The sequence below is a fragment of the Podarcis tiliguerta genome (genome assembly GCF_965153285.1).
Source record: "Podarcis tiliguerta genome assembly, chromosome: 7".
Taxonomy (NCBI): Eukaryota; Metazoa; Chordata; class Lepidosauria; order Squamata; family Lacertidae; genus Podarcis; species Podarcis tiliguerta.
The window spans coordinates 51,290,383-51,303,317 of NC_139540.1; the positions used below are offsets into that span (position 1 = coordinate 51,290,383).

General features: G+C 41.6%; 1 protein-coding gene across 2 annotated transcripts in view; it reads left to right on the forward strand.

The window, feature by feature from the left end:
• Window positions 1-12,935, forward strand: part of CCDC102B (coiled-coil domain containing 102B) — a 75,704-nt gene that overhangs the window by 31,509 nt on the left and 31,260 nt on the right. Inside the window, exon 6 of one of the 2 annotated variants that reach the window (XM_083450170.1) lies at window positions 645-854. The exons of the other annotated variant lie outside the window; for it this stretch is intronic. Within the exon in view, the coding sequence (XP_083306296.1) occupies window positions 645-854 (210 nt within the window). The remainder of the gene's footprint in view (window positions 1-644; window positions 855-12,935) is intronic. 2 annotated transcript variants of the gene reach the window in all.

Below are 12,935 nucleotides of genomic sequence, written 5' to 3' on the forward strand. Positions count from 1 at the left end.
TCAGACTCTTAGTAGCTGGATTCATCTTCCCTTGTTAGGAGATCACCTGACAGATATGACATTAACAGAGAACAAAGACAAGGAGATGGGCCATCAGCAAAGCAGAGACTCTGCGCAAATGAGCTCCACCCTGAGCTCGGAGATTGGTAGTCAGTAGACAAGGCCAGAGATTTTGTTAGGAGGAAGTTTTAGTATTTCAGCTTTCTGTGGCATGATCAAGGGGGAAAGGTATTGGTCTGTTAAAAGCAAGTGAGAGAGTGGGGCCAGAGCACAATGTGGACTACCTGCTTTGAATTGGGAGACTGAAGCAGTGGGAGAGATGGGATTCTCTTGCAGTGTAATGCTTTCAAGCCCTACACTGTAGGCTCAGGTTATATATATGTATAAATAAACCATATAGCATAAAGACATGTAACAGTATATAAGGAGCTAGGAGCTCCATGCATGAATCCCAGCAGAATCCTGGGAGCTGTTCTGTATGTTATAGCTGCTTGACATCTCAAGCATATTAAGAACCCTGGATTAATTTACCTGCATAATAGTTGCATGGGCCCACAAGTTTAATTTGCCTACAGCTATGTGTCTTTTCTAGGAAAAGGGTTCTGTTTTCACAGATTCTGCCATCCACCTCTCCCATTTTCCAGACGGAAATACTACAGTCTGAAAGTACATCAGTATGGGAAAGAAGAAAAAACCTTGAAATAGAAAATCAAGAACTGGGTATAGACAACAGAAGATTAAAGGCCAAGATGAAGGATCTTCAAGATCTTCTGGACAGAAAAAGTAAATGGCCTGCAATTCATCTGTGTGGAGATCTCAAGATACCATACAGTGAACTGCTGGGGGGAAATAAGGTATGATACTTAGTTACTTAGTTCAAGCATTTCGGCAGGGGGTAGTATAAGCTGTAGCAAATACTTCTCCCGCATTTCATCCTCATCCCTGACTTCCACATTTTAGGTGGGGCTGTCTCATGGGGAAAGTGCCTATACAGAGACCTGCACCCAAGCTAGAAACCTGCACATTCTACAGAGTTCTACACCTAATGTCTGAACATTGCAGTGGAACCTAAAAGCTGCATAATTTTGGAGGTGGAGCCAGTGGTGGGACCCCTTTCTACGCATCATGCCACCTGACACAACTCATAGCAGAAGGGAGCTTTAATTGAGTTTATTATCAGCATTCTTTTCTGCATAAAATATCAATTACCCGGTCATGATTTCTGCATTAAATATTGTATTAATTATACTTCACACAATAATAGTACAAATAAGCATCAAAGGAATATTATTATAGCTATAAAAAACCACTTATTTTTTCAATGAATATTTGAAGATAATTGCTTTAGCAGTCTGCCAAAAGTCAGGGGTTTTTGCAGTGGGTCAGCCAAACATAATTTTATAGGATGCATCCACATTGGCTGTTTGTGCATGATCTGCTATGGTTATATGTGCTATTCATGATTTCAGACAATAGCTTGCATTGTAAATCACCAGAATATTCATGAAAGCATATCTATAGCAGCCTATAAGACTGCTATATCTGGATGATCGTAACACTATTAAGAAGCAATAGGGTGGATCAGGACACTGATCAAATAAATTCCTCTCGTGTGTTTAGAGTTTGTTTTGAATTGCTTCTTTTTGGTAGCCCAGACCAGGACCACATCTTATGGGAAAAAATAAAATAAAACGACAAAATAATGTAGCATGAACAGAAGATCATTTATCTTCATTGGATGTGTTGCCAGTGCTTAATTTGTAAAATGAGCGGTGTCAGTGCTCAACAGTGCCAGATGCGATCACAGGAGCTTTGGGCTGACTGTCAATACAATCCGGGGGGGGGGGGGGAATTCTGCATATACATAGAGGCATTTATCCCTCTGGCCAAATGCAAAGATGGCATGCAAGTCTAAGAGTCAAGGATCCAGTTGTTGCTGTTGGAATGGATTGTGGGGTTTAAGTCAGGCTGGCTTTAAAGGTACACCAGAAAAACAACAGAATACCCAGCCCTCAACATCCCAAAGTACAAAGATCGTACAATTTACTCATTAGTCAAAGAAGCCTTTAGGTTTCCATTTTCTAGGCAGGCTAGAAACCACCAAAGATATAGAGCTGGGATAGGTGGATAGCCAGCGTTGTGCCCTCCAGGTGTTAATGTCTATAACTCCCATTATTCTTAGCCAATAGTTGTGCTACATGGAGCTGATGGAAGTTGAGGTCCAGCAACATTTGAGGGGCAGCACATTGGGTACCCCTGTTGTAGACATAAGAGAAAGGGAAGGGGAACAGATAAGGAACTAAGGCTAGAGAAAGGGGGAACCAGCCTGAACAGGAGACACCACAGAACAAAAAGGATGTGAGATTTGGAAAAATCCATCCCAAGTTAAAATCAAGAAGCCAAAGGAAATAGTTTGGGGGTAGCATTTACAAGTTAAGCATTTATTTATTTTTTAAGTTCTTACTAACTTTGCATTCACTGGTCTAGAGAAGCAGCAATTATTCTCAATGTGTGTAGTAGTTCCATGCATTATTGCTCACTTGGGCAGCTGCCTCAAGGCCAAACTAAATGAGACACCATTCAATCAATTAGCTTTTTAAATAACTACATGAATGGGAGCTTTCCCCTTTATGCATATAGCAGGTATTGGGGCTTGATCCAGACTGAGAACCAGGGAAAGGATAAAAGGTAAAAGGTCCCTATCCTGTGTCAGGGTCCCAATCCAGATCAGCACCCTTGTGCTTGCTATTTACATTAAAACAACAACAACACTGGTAATTGTGTGACTGGTGTCTTATCAAGTTTGGTCCTCAATTAATACTTTAGCTGGTCCAACCTACATTTGATTTCAAATTACCACTTGGATGCCAACAATCAAGTGATTGACAAGAGAACTATTTACAAAGGAAAGGAAAAGAGAGAGTCAGTCATGGGAGCTCCATTCATACGAATACAGTTCTAAAGCAGCTTTTTCAACACCACTGCTTTCTGCACAAGAACCAGCCTATGGACATTGCAGGAGGCTGGACTAGATGATCCTCAGGGTCTCTTACAACTCTACAATTCTATGATTCCATATCAGAGTTGCTACCTCTGAGATATATACCTCAGATAATAGACTCCCACCCTTAAATAAGCAACTAGTGTGACTGTGCCTCCCTAGCTTTAGCAGTGTTTCTTGTTGTTATTGAAAGAAAAATAGCCGAAGTGTGTAAAGAAAAATAGAGAAGTGTGTAGCCTTCTCTTTCCGATCATGAGCACAATGCCTTGGGGATAAATGTTGAGACAAGATTATATCTGAATTTGGACCAACTGTGTATTTCTCTGTTCCATGGAGAGACTCCAGTTACATGAAACTTTTAGACTATACTAAAAACAAAATACGGGTTTTATTTCACCAGGCTTTTGTGTTGACCCCTTTACTGTGATAGAATAACGCATTATTACTTTTCCACCTTTCCATCTACAGTTTCTATGACTGGTATATATCATATTTCCCTTTAGCCCTACTGCCAAGTTTTTTAGACAGCTGCCTTGATTGCATGAAAGATGTGTATCAAATCTAATCTTCACTGTACTTGAAACTTTTAAAAAACAACCTACAGTTTTTTTCAAATATATTATGAATGACTGTAGGAAATGTGGTTTTACTGTATTTTATTAGAGATATAAAACATAGGAATCAAAATGCTTTACGTGGCCTATGCAAGTTTTATATACTTCAACTTTTAACTACTTATATGATAGGCTGAAAGCAGGGAAATATATCATTCACATGGAAATTCATATCTATGTTTTAAAAAATATCTCCCTAAAACTATATTTGCGATCATAGCAGCTCATAGCTTATCTTTAAATACATACATGAGTTACAAGCTTTCCCATGTCAAGAATAGCAAATTGATGACTACCATCATTTGATCTGGATTAAATAGATGGTTGGAAGGTTGGGCGGGAGAGAGATTCAGACTAGAAGCATTAACTGTATTTTAATTTCCAGCGATATAGTGAGTTTATCTGGCTAAGTTTCCAATGACCTAACTAATCGGCTTACAAACTGATACCGTATGCTGTTACAGAGAGAAAAGTGATGCAGTGGTAGCAGGGGGAAAAGCAAGCAGAGTAAGGGGGTCCATTTGCTTTCAGATACGAAGTGGAGCCTATGCAGGTTCATCAGAGTCATTGGGTCATCAGCCCCATCAGTTATACCTGTTCTCCACCCACTGCATTCACTAGCCACCTCCCTAAAATGGGACAATTACATTTAGCCTAATGTATAGCATGAGATCATTCATTCTTAGCCAGTAGACCTGTCCATAGTGAGGAATTAACTCTGTATTGTCAAAAGTAAACTTATAAGTTAGGAAAGGGCATGTCTATCAATCCCAGGTCTCTTAGCTACTCCTAGGTGTACACCCAATGCAGCAACAGCAAGGCCCCGCCTCCAACCTCTGCTTATGTATTTCCCCCCCACCTGGGCTGCATTCAAGCAGGGAACAACTCTGCCTTTACTTGGGGGGGGGGGTGAGGGGTTTCTGTACATTCTTGGTATGGAGGAGACTGCGACCCAGATCCAGTGGAGCTGTGGGCACGCATTAGCAGAGTTCCGCAGGAAGCGAGACTGTAGGTATGCGGCATCACAAATTTTTCTTTATTTACAGCAAATCAAAACAAAAAAACATGGTTAGTGTGAACAGCGTCTCACACATGCATCTTCTCTGTTCGAGAGCGGAGAACAAAAAGCAGAAGAACAAAAGCACAAAGAACGGAAGTTCTCTGGTCTGAGTTTCCGTTCCCACACTTCCAGCAGTATGAAATGTAAATAAGGATCACATGATCCAGCAATGAGAGAATGAATTAGTACAGACATCCTCCTCCATTTCATGACATCATTGCTGCAGACTTTAGCAGAGTTGCAGCTTATTTACAAATACACTCAGTTGTTCTTTGTTAACAACTTTTGACAACAAATCAGCAGGAATTTCCTTTCCGGGCATATAGGACACATTTATGAGCCCCCTGTGGATACAATCCCTTGCATGACATAACTTGATCTGCAAGTATTTGGCCTTTGCTTACACCCTTCAGAATTAAGCAAAGCTAAGCATGATTTGTTGTCTTGATAAACCTGTATAGGACATGACACAGTATGAAATGTAAATAAGGATCACATGATCCAGCAATGAGAGAACAAATTACTGACAAGGGGTGCTATGTGGGAGAGCAGGGAGAGCTCTCTGGAAAGTCTTGCTCACCAAAGCCAGGAGGAGGGGGAGTGACAGGAAAGAGGGAGAGACAGACAGAAAGAGAACATGCCTATCTAGCGACGGGAGCACGCACAGGCTCCAGAACCTTCCCAAGAAGAACTCGTATATGCGCATTCGCAAGGGCCCTCCCAGCTCCTCTAGAAATAAGGTTGCTCCCACAATGAAAGGCTGCCCAAGATGGCTCTCCCACGCATGTGCACAATGCCCGCCCGTCTCATCTTTCAGACACCTCCATACGACTGTAAGTGCATGTGTGGAGTCTTTACACTGACTCTCAATATGTGGAGGCAGAAGAAGGAAGGGTGGAAGCCCTTGACACTACACCAGTCTAACCAGTCTCTTCCCTCTCCTGCACCTGTTCTTCAATCTCCAGTTCTGCAACTTCTCCTGCCTCTGACTCTCGTCTCCTGGCTACTGCAGGCTCTCCCAGTTCACCAGTCCTTCCAAGCGCTCATCTCCTGGAGCCCACTCATCTTATTTAGATATAGGAACAGTTCATTTGCAAGTAATCATGCTGGATACATTTTGTACTTCATACAGCCTGCTTTACAGTTTTGTCATGGCTGCATGCTTTCCTGGGACCAGAATGTTTCATGTTTTCTGTTTGACTTCTAAAAGCCATTTGTGTCCTGCTTCAATGTTAGTGGTTAAGCTGGTTATCGAAACTATAGTGTGATCATTTTTAGCAGCTGAACTGAACTTTCCAAGGTGTCTATTTCATGAACTTCTGATGAAATTCCATTTTATGATGGCCCCATCTCATTTACATTTAAATCTAACCACTTTCAGACATTCTTCTGAAATGTGTGAATAGAATAGTTTAATTTCAAAAGTGGGGATTGAAGGTGAGATTGTAGAAAGTTTATACGGGCAATTTATATTCTAGTGATTGGGACACGGATATTTAAAAGGAGACCAGAGGCATTGTGATAATCAATTAATTCTGTCTGAAATGGAAACGTTAAATCTATGCTTATCACTCATGTTTTGACATTTCTTTGAAATGCAAGCGCCATTGCATATATTTATATCTATGACTTCTGAATATAGATAAATCAGTCTTGATTCAAAATACTGTTAGAAATTGTTGTTCAGTTTTTCCTGTTTATTTCATATATCCAGCATTAGAGGGGCATTTAATATTTTAGAAGTGCAATCCTAACCTCTGATCCATGACACTGGAGGCGCTTAGGAAGAGGAAAGCATATCCCTCCACTCGCATAGTGTGGGGGCTCTTCTACCACAGATGTCCTGGTTTGGTCATATGTATGCCATTCATAATGAGGAAAAAGAAATAATGATCACTTTATATTCTGAAGAGGAACGGGGGAGGACTCTAGCCTTTCCTGATCTGAATCCTAAGGATTGCTTTTCTAATGAGTGGTTATAAATACCGTAAATAAAGCACATTACATGGCAATATGACCTGAAATTAGGTTGTGCCACCACAGTAGAAAAGTTGGTTTGTTAATGTATATATACATTTGCCTTCATTGGTTTAATCAAAACTGCAGATCACATATCCAGTACACATTTAATATTAATATTGTACTTTTAAAAAAAATTGCTTCACAGGTGCATTATAGCCCTATTTGCTAATGTTCGGAAAATGCTCCCATAGGATAAGAAAATACATTACCACTCCCTGAAGGCAACTTTGAAAATAGTGGATGCATGAGTAACTTCTTGTGCAAAATACATGACTCTTGTATATATCTCCCTACAGATCACTATGTATCTGTGTAATTCCCTATCCACGTCTGCAGCCTCCCCAATCAGCTCCAGAGAATTGGGGTACAATCAAGGACATTGTGGAAAGTAGTGTGGGACACTGCAAGGGCAGAGCCCTGAGGCACCCCACAAGTGAGAGCCCAGGGGTCTGAACACTCATTCCCCCTCCCCACTTTCTGGACACGGTCTAGGAGGAAGGAGCAGAACCACTGTATAATAGAGCCCCCGGCTCCCAGCTCCTCTAGATGGTCCAGAAGGATGTCATGGTCGTGTCATGGTTGAGAGCCCATCACCCAGCTCTTCCCAGCTTGCTTTTATGAGCCAGGATGGGCAAGGATCAAGGAGACAGGTGGTCGGTTTCATTCATCCAAGCAGCCTATCCACATCCTTGGAGGTAACAGATTGGAACTGATCCCACACAAGTTAACTAGACAGGACTCTAACACTTTCCCGCCCCGGCCTTGCTCCCACGGTGGTGTCTACTTCTTTCCGAATCTGAGCAACTTTATCTGCAAAAAAACTTTGCAAAATCATTGCAGGACATCTTGGGGTCCTCACCTGGCATCGGTGGTGGAGGTGGTTCTGTTGGATTGCAAACCACCTGAAAGAGTCTCCTGCTGCTGTTTTCTGCAGATGCAATAGAGGTGGTGAAAAAGGTCCTCTTCGCTGTCACTATTGCCACTTGGTAGGCTCGATGTTGAGCTCTAACCCGTGTTCGGTCAGATTCAGAATGAGTTTTCTGCTGCTGGTGCTCTTGCCGTCTCAGCGATTGTTTCATCTCCCTCAGCTTTGGGAAAAACCATGGGGCTGTCCGGGCTCCATGCAATTGGAGAGGCTGCTTCGGAGCCAGACAGTCAATGTCCCTGGTTACTCCACATTCCAGTGGACCACCAGGGAATCAACTGAGAGGCCGTCAACATGGGATAAAATATCCCCTACCACTTTTTGGAAACCATTTGGATCCATTAAGTGGCGGGGGTGGACCATATGAATCGGTCCAACCTCCCTGAGGAGCAGAAGGGTTGTGACTTTGTCTTCACATGAGTGTGTAAACTGATGACTTACCGTACATCTCAGAAAATGCTTTTGCAATTTTACCTCAAAATATGCTTCATTTTAACAGAGGAAAATACCAACCAATGGAGGTAGTGCAGCTGATGTCAAGTTTAACTTTACATTGCCAAGATAACTATGAGTAATTAGATAGATCTAAACTTTACAGCAGATACTAAGAATGACTAAGCCAAGGCCTTGATTGGCAAGGGCAGAGGAGTAAAGTAAGCTGTTCTGCATTGTACTGTGGGTAGTTATACAAGCTGTGAAATGCATAAAGAAAGCAGACGTAATAACATTTTATGGGATTTGAGGAGGAAGAAAACAAATGGGTAGATTTATTATTATACAGTAGTGCAATATCTCATGAAAGATGAACTTGATGAATTGCTTCACAAATCACGAAGAGTGTTAATAATAATGACAGAATGTGAATACTTAGTGTTTGAAGAAAGCTGGAGATTTGTTATTTATAATATCAGCAAATTCAAAATTGGGAGAGTTCAGCATCTAGTCTCCCCTTCAACCTAAAAGTTGTTCAGAGTTCAAGCCCAGTTCATACCGAGCTCACCTGCAGCCTGATATATCTGCCAGTCCCCCCACTGTCCAGGGAAATTTCCCCATGTGAGGAAAAGGGGCAGAAACCAGCAGTGGGGAGGACTCTCTGGTGATCGTGTTTCATCCTTAAGGACTGGATACTCCTGAGCATGGATCTATTTCTGTGAAGGGCTTCAACAGCAAATAATAGGTACAGTCAAATCTCGTTCTGTGTCCGCCTCCATTTGCGTCCGCTTCGGTGAACAGGTTACTTCCAGGATCGCCACTCGCTCTTGCGCAGAAGTGCTAAATCACACACTTCAATGTGTGTCATTTTCGGGTTGCGACGGGGCCTCCGAAACAGATCCCCGCTGTAAGCCGAGGTTCCACTGTATAACAGGAATGAGTAGGAAGATGTTGAACTGCCCACCATAAAACTGCTGGTGTTCCAACTGAAGTGACCTCTCCCTCTCCAAACTGACACCATCAGACTATTCAACAATCATCCTTCCCTAAGAGCAGGGGTTGGGGAATCAGTAGCTCTCCAGATGTTGGACTACCTATCACCTCAGGGTCTGCTAGCTGGGGTTGGTCAGAGATTGAGTCTAACAATATCTGAAGGGCCAACGGTTCGCCTCCCCTGCCCCAGAGGGAGAAGAAATATGACGTTCAAACAGGTTTCCTCCATCCTGTATCTTGCCTTTACTGTTTCATTGATTTGATGTTCTATAGAAATCATTTTGTCAGGTTCTCCTGAAAAGAAGCCTATGAAATCTATAAACAAATGAACAAACAATAGTTTAAAACTGTTTCTCAGCTGGGAAGGGGGAATCATGTTCCATAGGAGAATATTTGCCAGTGCATGCAATTTATTTTGCAATATGTAGGTCAGGAAAATAGATAAAGAGGAAACTCTGGAAGTTGATTTTTTCTGGCCTTATATTGTACATAACTAACACTAACTTCAATAGACTTGCACATGGGTATTTCCAGAAAGGCTTATGTTGAAAACCAGCGTGTTGTAGTGGTCAGAGGGTTCCCTACTCAGCCATGAAGCTCACTGCGTGACCCAGGGATAGCCACTGTCTCTCAGTATAACCCAGGACAGTCCAACCTCTCAGTACAAGTGGGCCACAAGAGTACTTCGACACAGACCCGGGGGCCACACATTTCATTGAATTTTGCAATATAGTTAACATTATTTCATACAGACAAGTAATATATTTAATTAAATATATATAATCAAATACACAATTAATACTATTAATTAATATATTAAGCAGATCATAGCCATTCTTTTTTTAAAAAAGAAGTGACCAAAAAGATCCAAAAACAAGGAGGCTGCAGAGTGTAAGGGGAGTTGCTGGGTGGAGGCAAGACCATGAGCAGAAAAGAGAAGGGTGAGGGAGAAAACAAGAGAGTTTTTCCCTGGCTTTTGGTGGAACAACGAGGGCTGGGAGAGAGAGGGAAAGAGCATGTAAATGAGCATCTCTTATAAAGGGACACAAAAGCAATTGTGCCAATTCATGAGTTTGGAAAGTTATTTGTTTGTTACTGTAGTAATACCAAGCCTACAAGTCCATATACCTTTTTCAGTCTGAGAGACTTTGCCTCCAATGGCAGACAGAATCTTAACAATATTCTATTGAGCCATCAACTCAACCACCAATAGGTTTCCCTGACCAGCAATCTCATAGACTCCTCATGTGTTAATTTCCTTTCACAGGGTGATGGGTGAAATCTTTGTCTTTTAAGGGTAAAATACAAGTTGCCTGGTATTTTGATCAAATAAAAGCTCTGCAGTCATCTTGTGTTAGATTTCTGAAATTTATGGCAAGCACAGCAGAAAATTTCTCTTTATTTTCCCCCTCCTGTGTGACAGCTGAAACCTCTTCCACAGATGACTCTGTCATTATGCACCGTCTGTTTCTTTACATTAATGGGCCGCAATGTATGCAGGGAAAATTAATCTTAGGAGAGCCAACATTATTTCATGCTTCATTACATGAAATGCCTCCTAACTCTTTGATTATATGTAAAAAAATTGCCCCCGAGGAAGGAAAACCCCCCTCAAAAACCTAGCCTATGATGTACAAACTAATGAATTCTCATTAGATGAGATGCAATTTCTCATTATTTTAATTTTTCCTTACAAGAACTCAGTGTGGAAAGAAAGCTTAGCTACTGAGACCCACTTAGATGCACTTAAGTGGAATCTTATCTATAAACTGGATTGTCAATATAAACTTAGTAACGGCATTATCCTTACTAGATTATTGCTAACAAACATAAGGTTTATACAGTGGTACCTCGGGTTAAGTACTTAATTCGTTCTGGAGGTTCATTCTTAACCTGAAACTGTTCTTAACCTGAAGCACCACTTTAGCTAATGGGGCCTCCTGCTGCTGCCGCGCCGCTGGAAAATAATTTCTGTTCGCATCCTGAAGCAATGTTCTTAACCCGAGGTACTATTTCTGGGATAGCGGAGTCTGTAACCTGAAGCGTCTGTAACCTGAAGCGTATGTAACCTGAGGTACCACTGTATAGTATATGACAAATCAAGTGCAGTTAAAAAAAGTGTTTAATAGGATTCAACAGAGTTGTAGTAGCAACAAACTCTGCTTCACAACATATTGGTGGTGGTGATGATGATAATCCTTCCCTTTCTCCCAAAGAAACACAGGGTGGCAATCATAGCCCACATCCTAGTTGCTTCCCATCCCCAAACTAAAAAGCTCCTGAATCTGTAGCCTTTCTTTTATGAAAAAGGTGAGACCCCTAATAATAGGTATGTGGACACGATAGTTTTAGGCAAAGTTGTTGACCTCTTTTTTTGTAAAATCTCAAAAAAAAAAAAAAGGTTAACTGAATACCGGCTATGTCCAGAAAATTTTGGACACATGGCAACCCTGGTATAACTACAAAATACAAAATATTGTCTATTCCAAGTCACCCAACCACTGCCACAGTGTCTTTTCTCCTGGCAGATCAAGAGGAGCAGATGGCAGCAAAGGTTGCAAGGCTTTTAGCTGGTGCAATCAGAATAAGGTCCACTATCTGACTGCTGATTCAGGATCCTAAACTTTTTATTTTGTTCTGTGTATATCACAATTTTTTGTTGCTATGGCTGACACAAATAAAGTTTCATTCATTCATTCAAAATACCATGAAATAACCTAGATTTCCAAAAGCAAGCCAACAGGTTCGCAACAGCATATTTTAATATGTTGTGTCCCCGCCCCCAACTTTGCACACACAGGGCTGTGTGTGTGTGTGGCTCCTACTTTTGTTCATTTAAAGAAAAAGTGCAATATAATTATTTTAATACGGTGATGCTTCAATGTCAAAAGGTTTTTTGGGGGGTAGTAGTAGTCTGCCCTGCAACTTCCCCCAACCCCCTGCTTATCCCCCTTCCACGCTTATACGCTCTCCACACCCCAGTGGATGTTTTAGCTTGTAGCTACAGAAGCATGTTTACAAGGAAAGCTTCCTTTGCAGACAACTGGGAGTTAATTCAGAGCAGAGAAGAGGGAAATGGTTAAGCACTCTGCTCCATCATTGCTTCTTTTGGTTTCCGTATGGGAAAACATGTAAACACTCCAGCAATTCTTGATGAATAGTCACTGGTGTATAATCTCTCTGTAAACAAATCAGAATTAATGCTCCATAAAAGATAATACACAGTGTAACCTCTGTGTAAGCTTCTTGCAAGCAAATCAGGATGAATGCTGAATAAACCAGTCATCTAGAGAATCTTGATGACCACTAAGTAAATCAATAATCTATGGCAGGAATGTCCAACCGGTCGATCGTGTTCTACCAGTTGGTCGCGGAATGTCCCTGGTTGATCTGGGTCAATCGGCCAAAAGGGGGGTGGGGAGAGCTCAACAACTTTGGTCAATCCAATGGTTAGATCACTGCCATATTTTTTATATAGTGGGATCACAGTCTCTTGGGAGTTGGACATGCCTGATCTATGGCATGTGTAGTGAACTGCATTATAGGCAAATTGTAGGAAACGTGACTGGTTTGCTGCAGTGGGCAGTGAGCCTAGGGAGTGCCACAGGGTGCTACAACTATGAAGTAGTGAACTGAGCAGACCAGCAGGTGAGAGGCAAAGGGTGACACCAAATTTAGGCCTTGCCACTGAAATTTGAAAGACCAAACTCCATCCCTGACTACTTGCTATTTGAAAACAGGGAGGGTTTCCTTAAAAGAACAGGGCTAACTTCAGCTTTGACCCTTCTCTTTACTACTGAGAAAACACTTCATTAAACATATTAAAACCGACCATGCTTTCCTTCTTAAAAGAGCATTGAAAAGAGAATACCTGAGACTGAATTCATA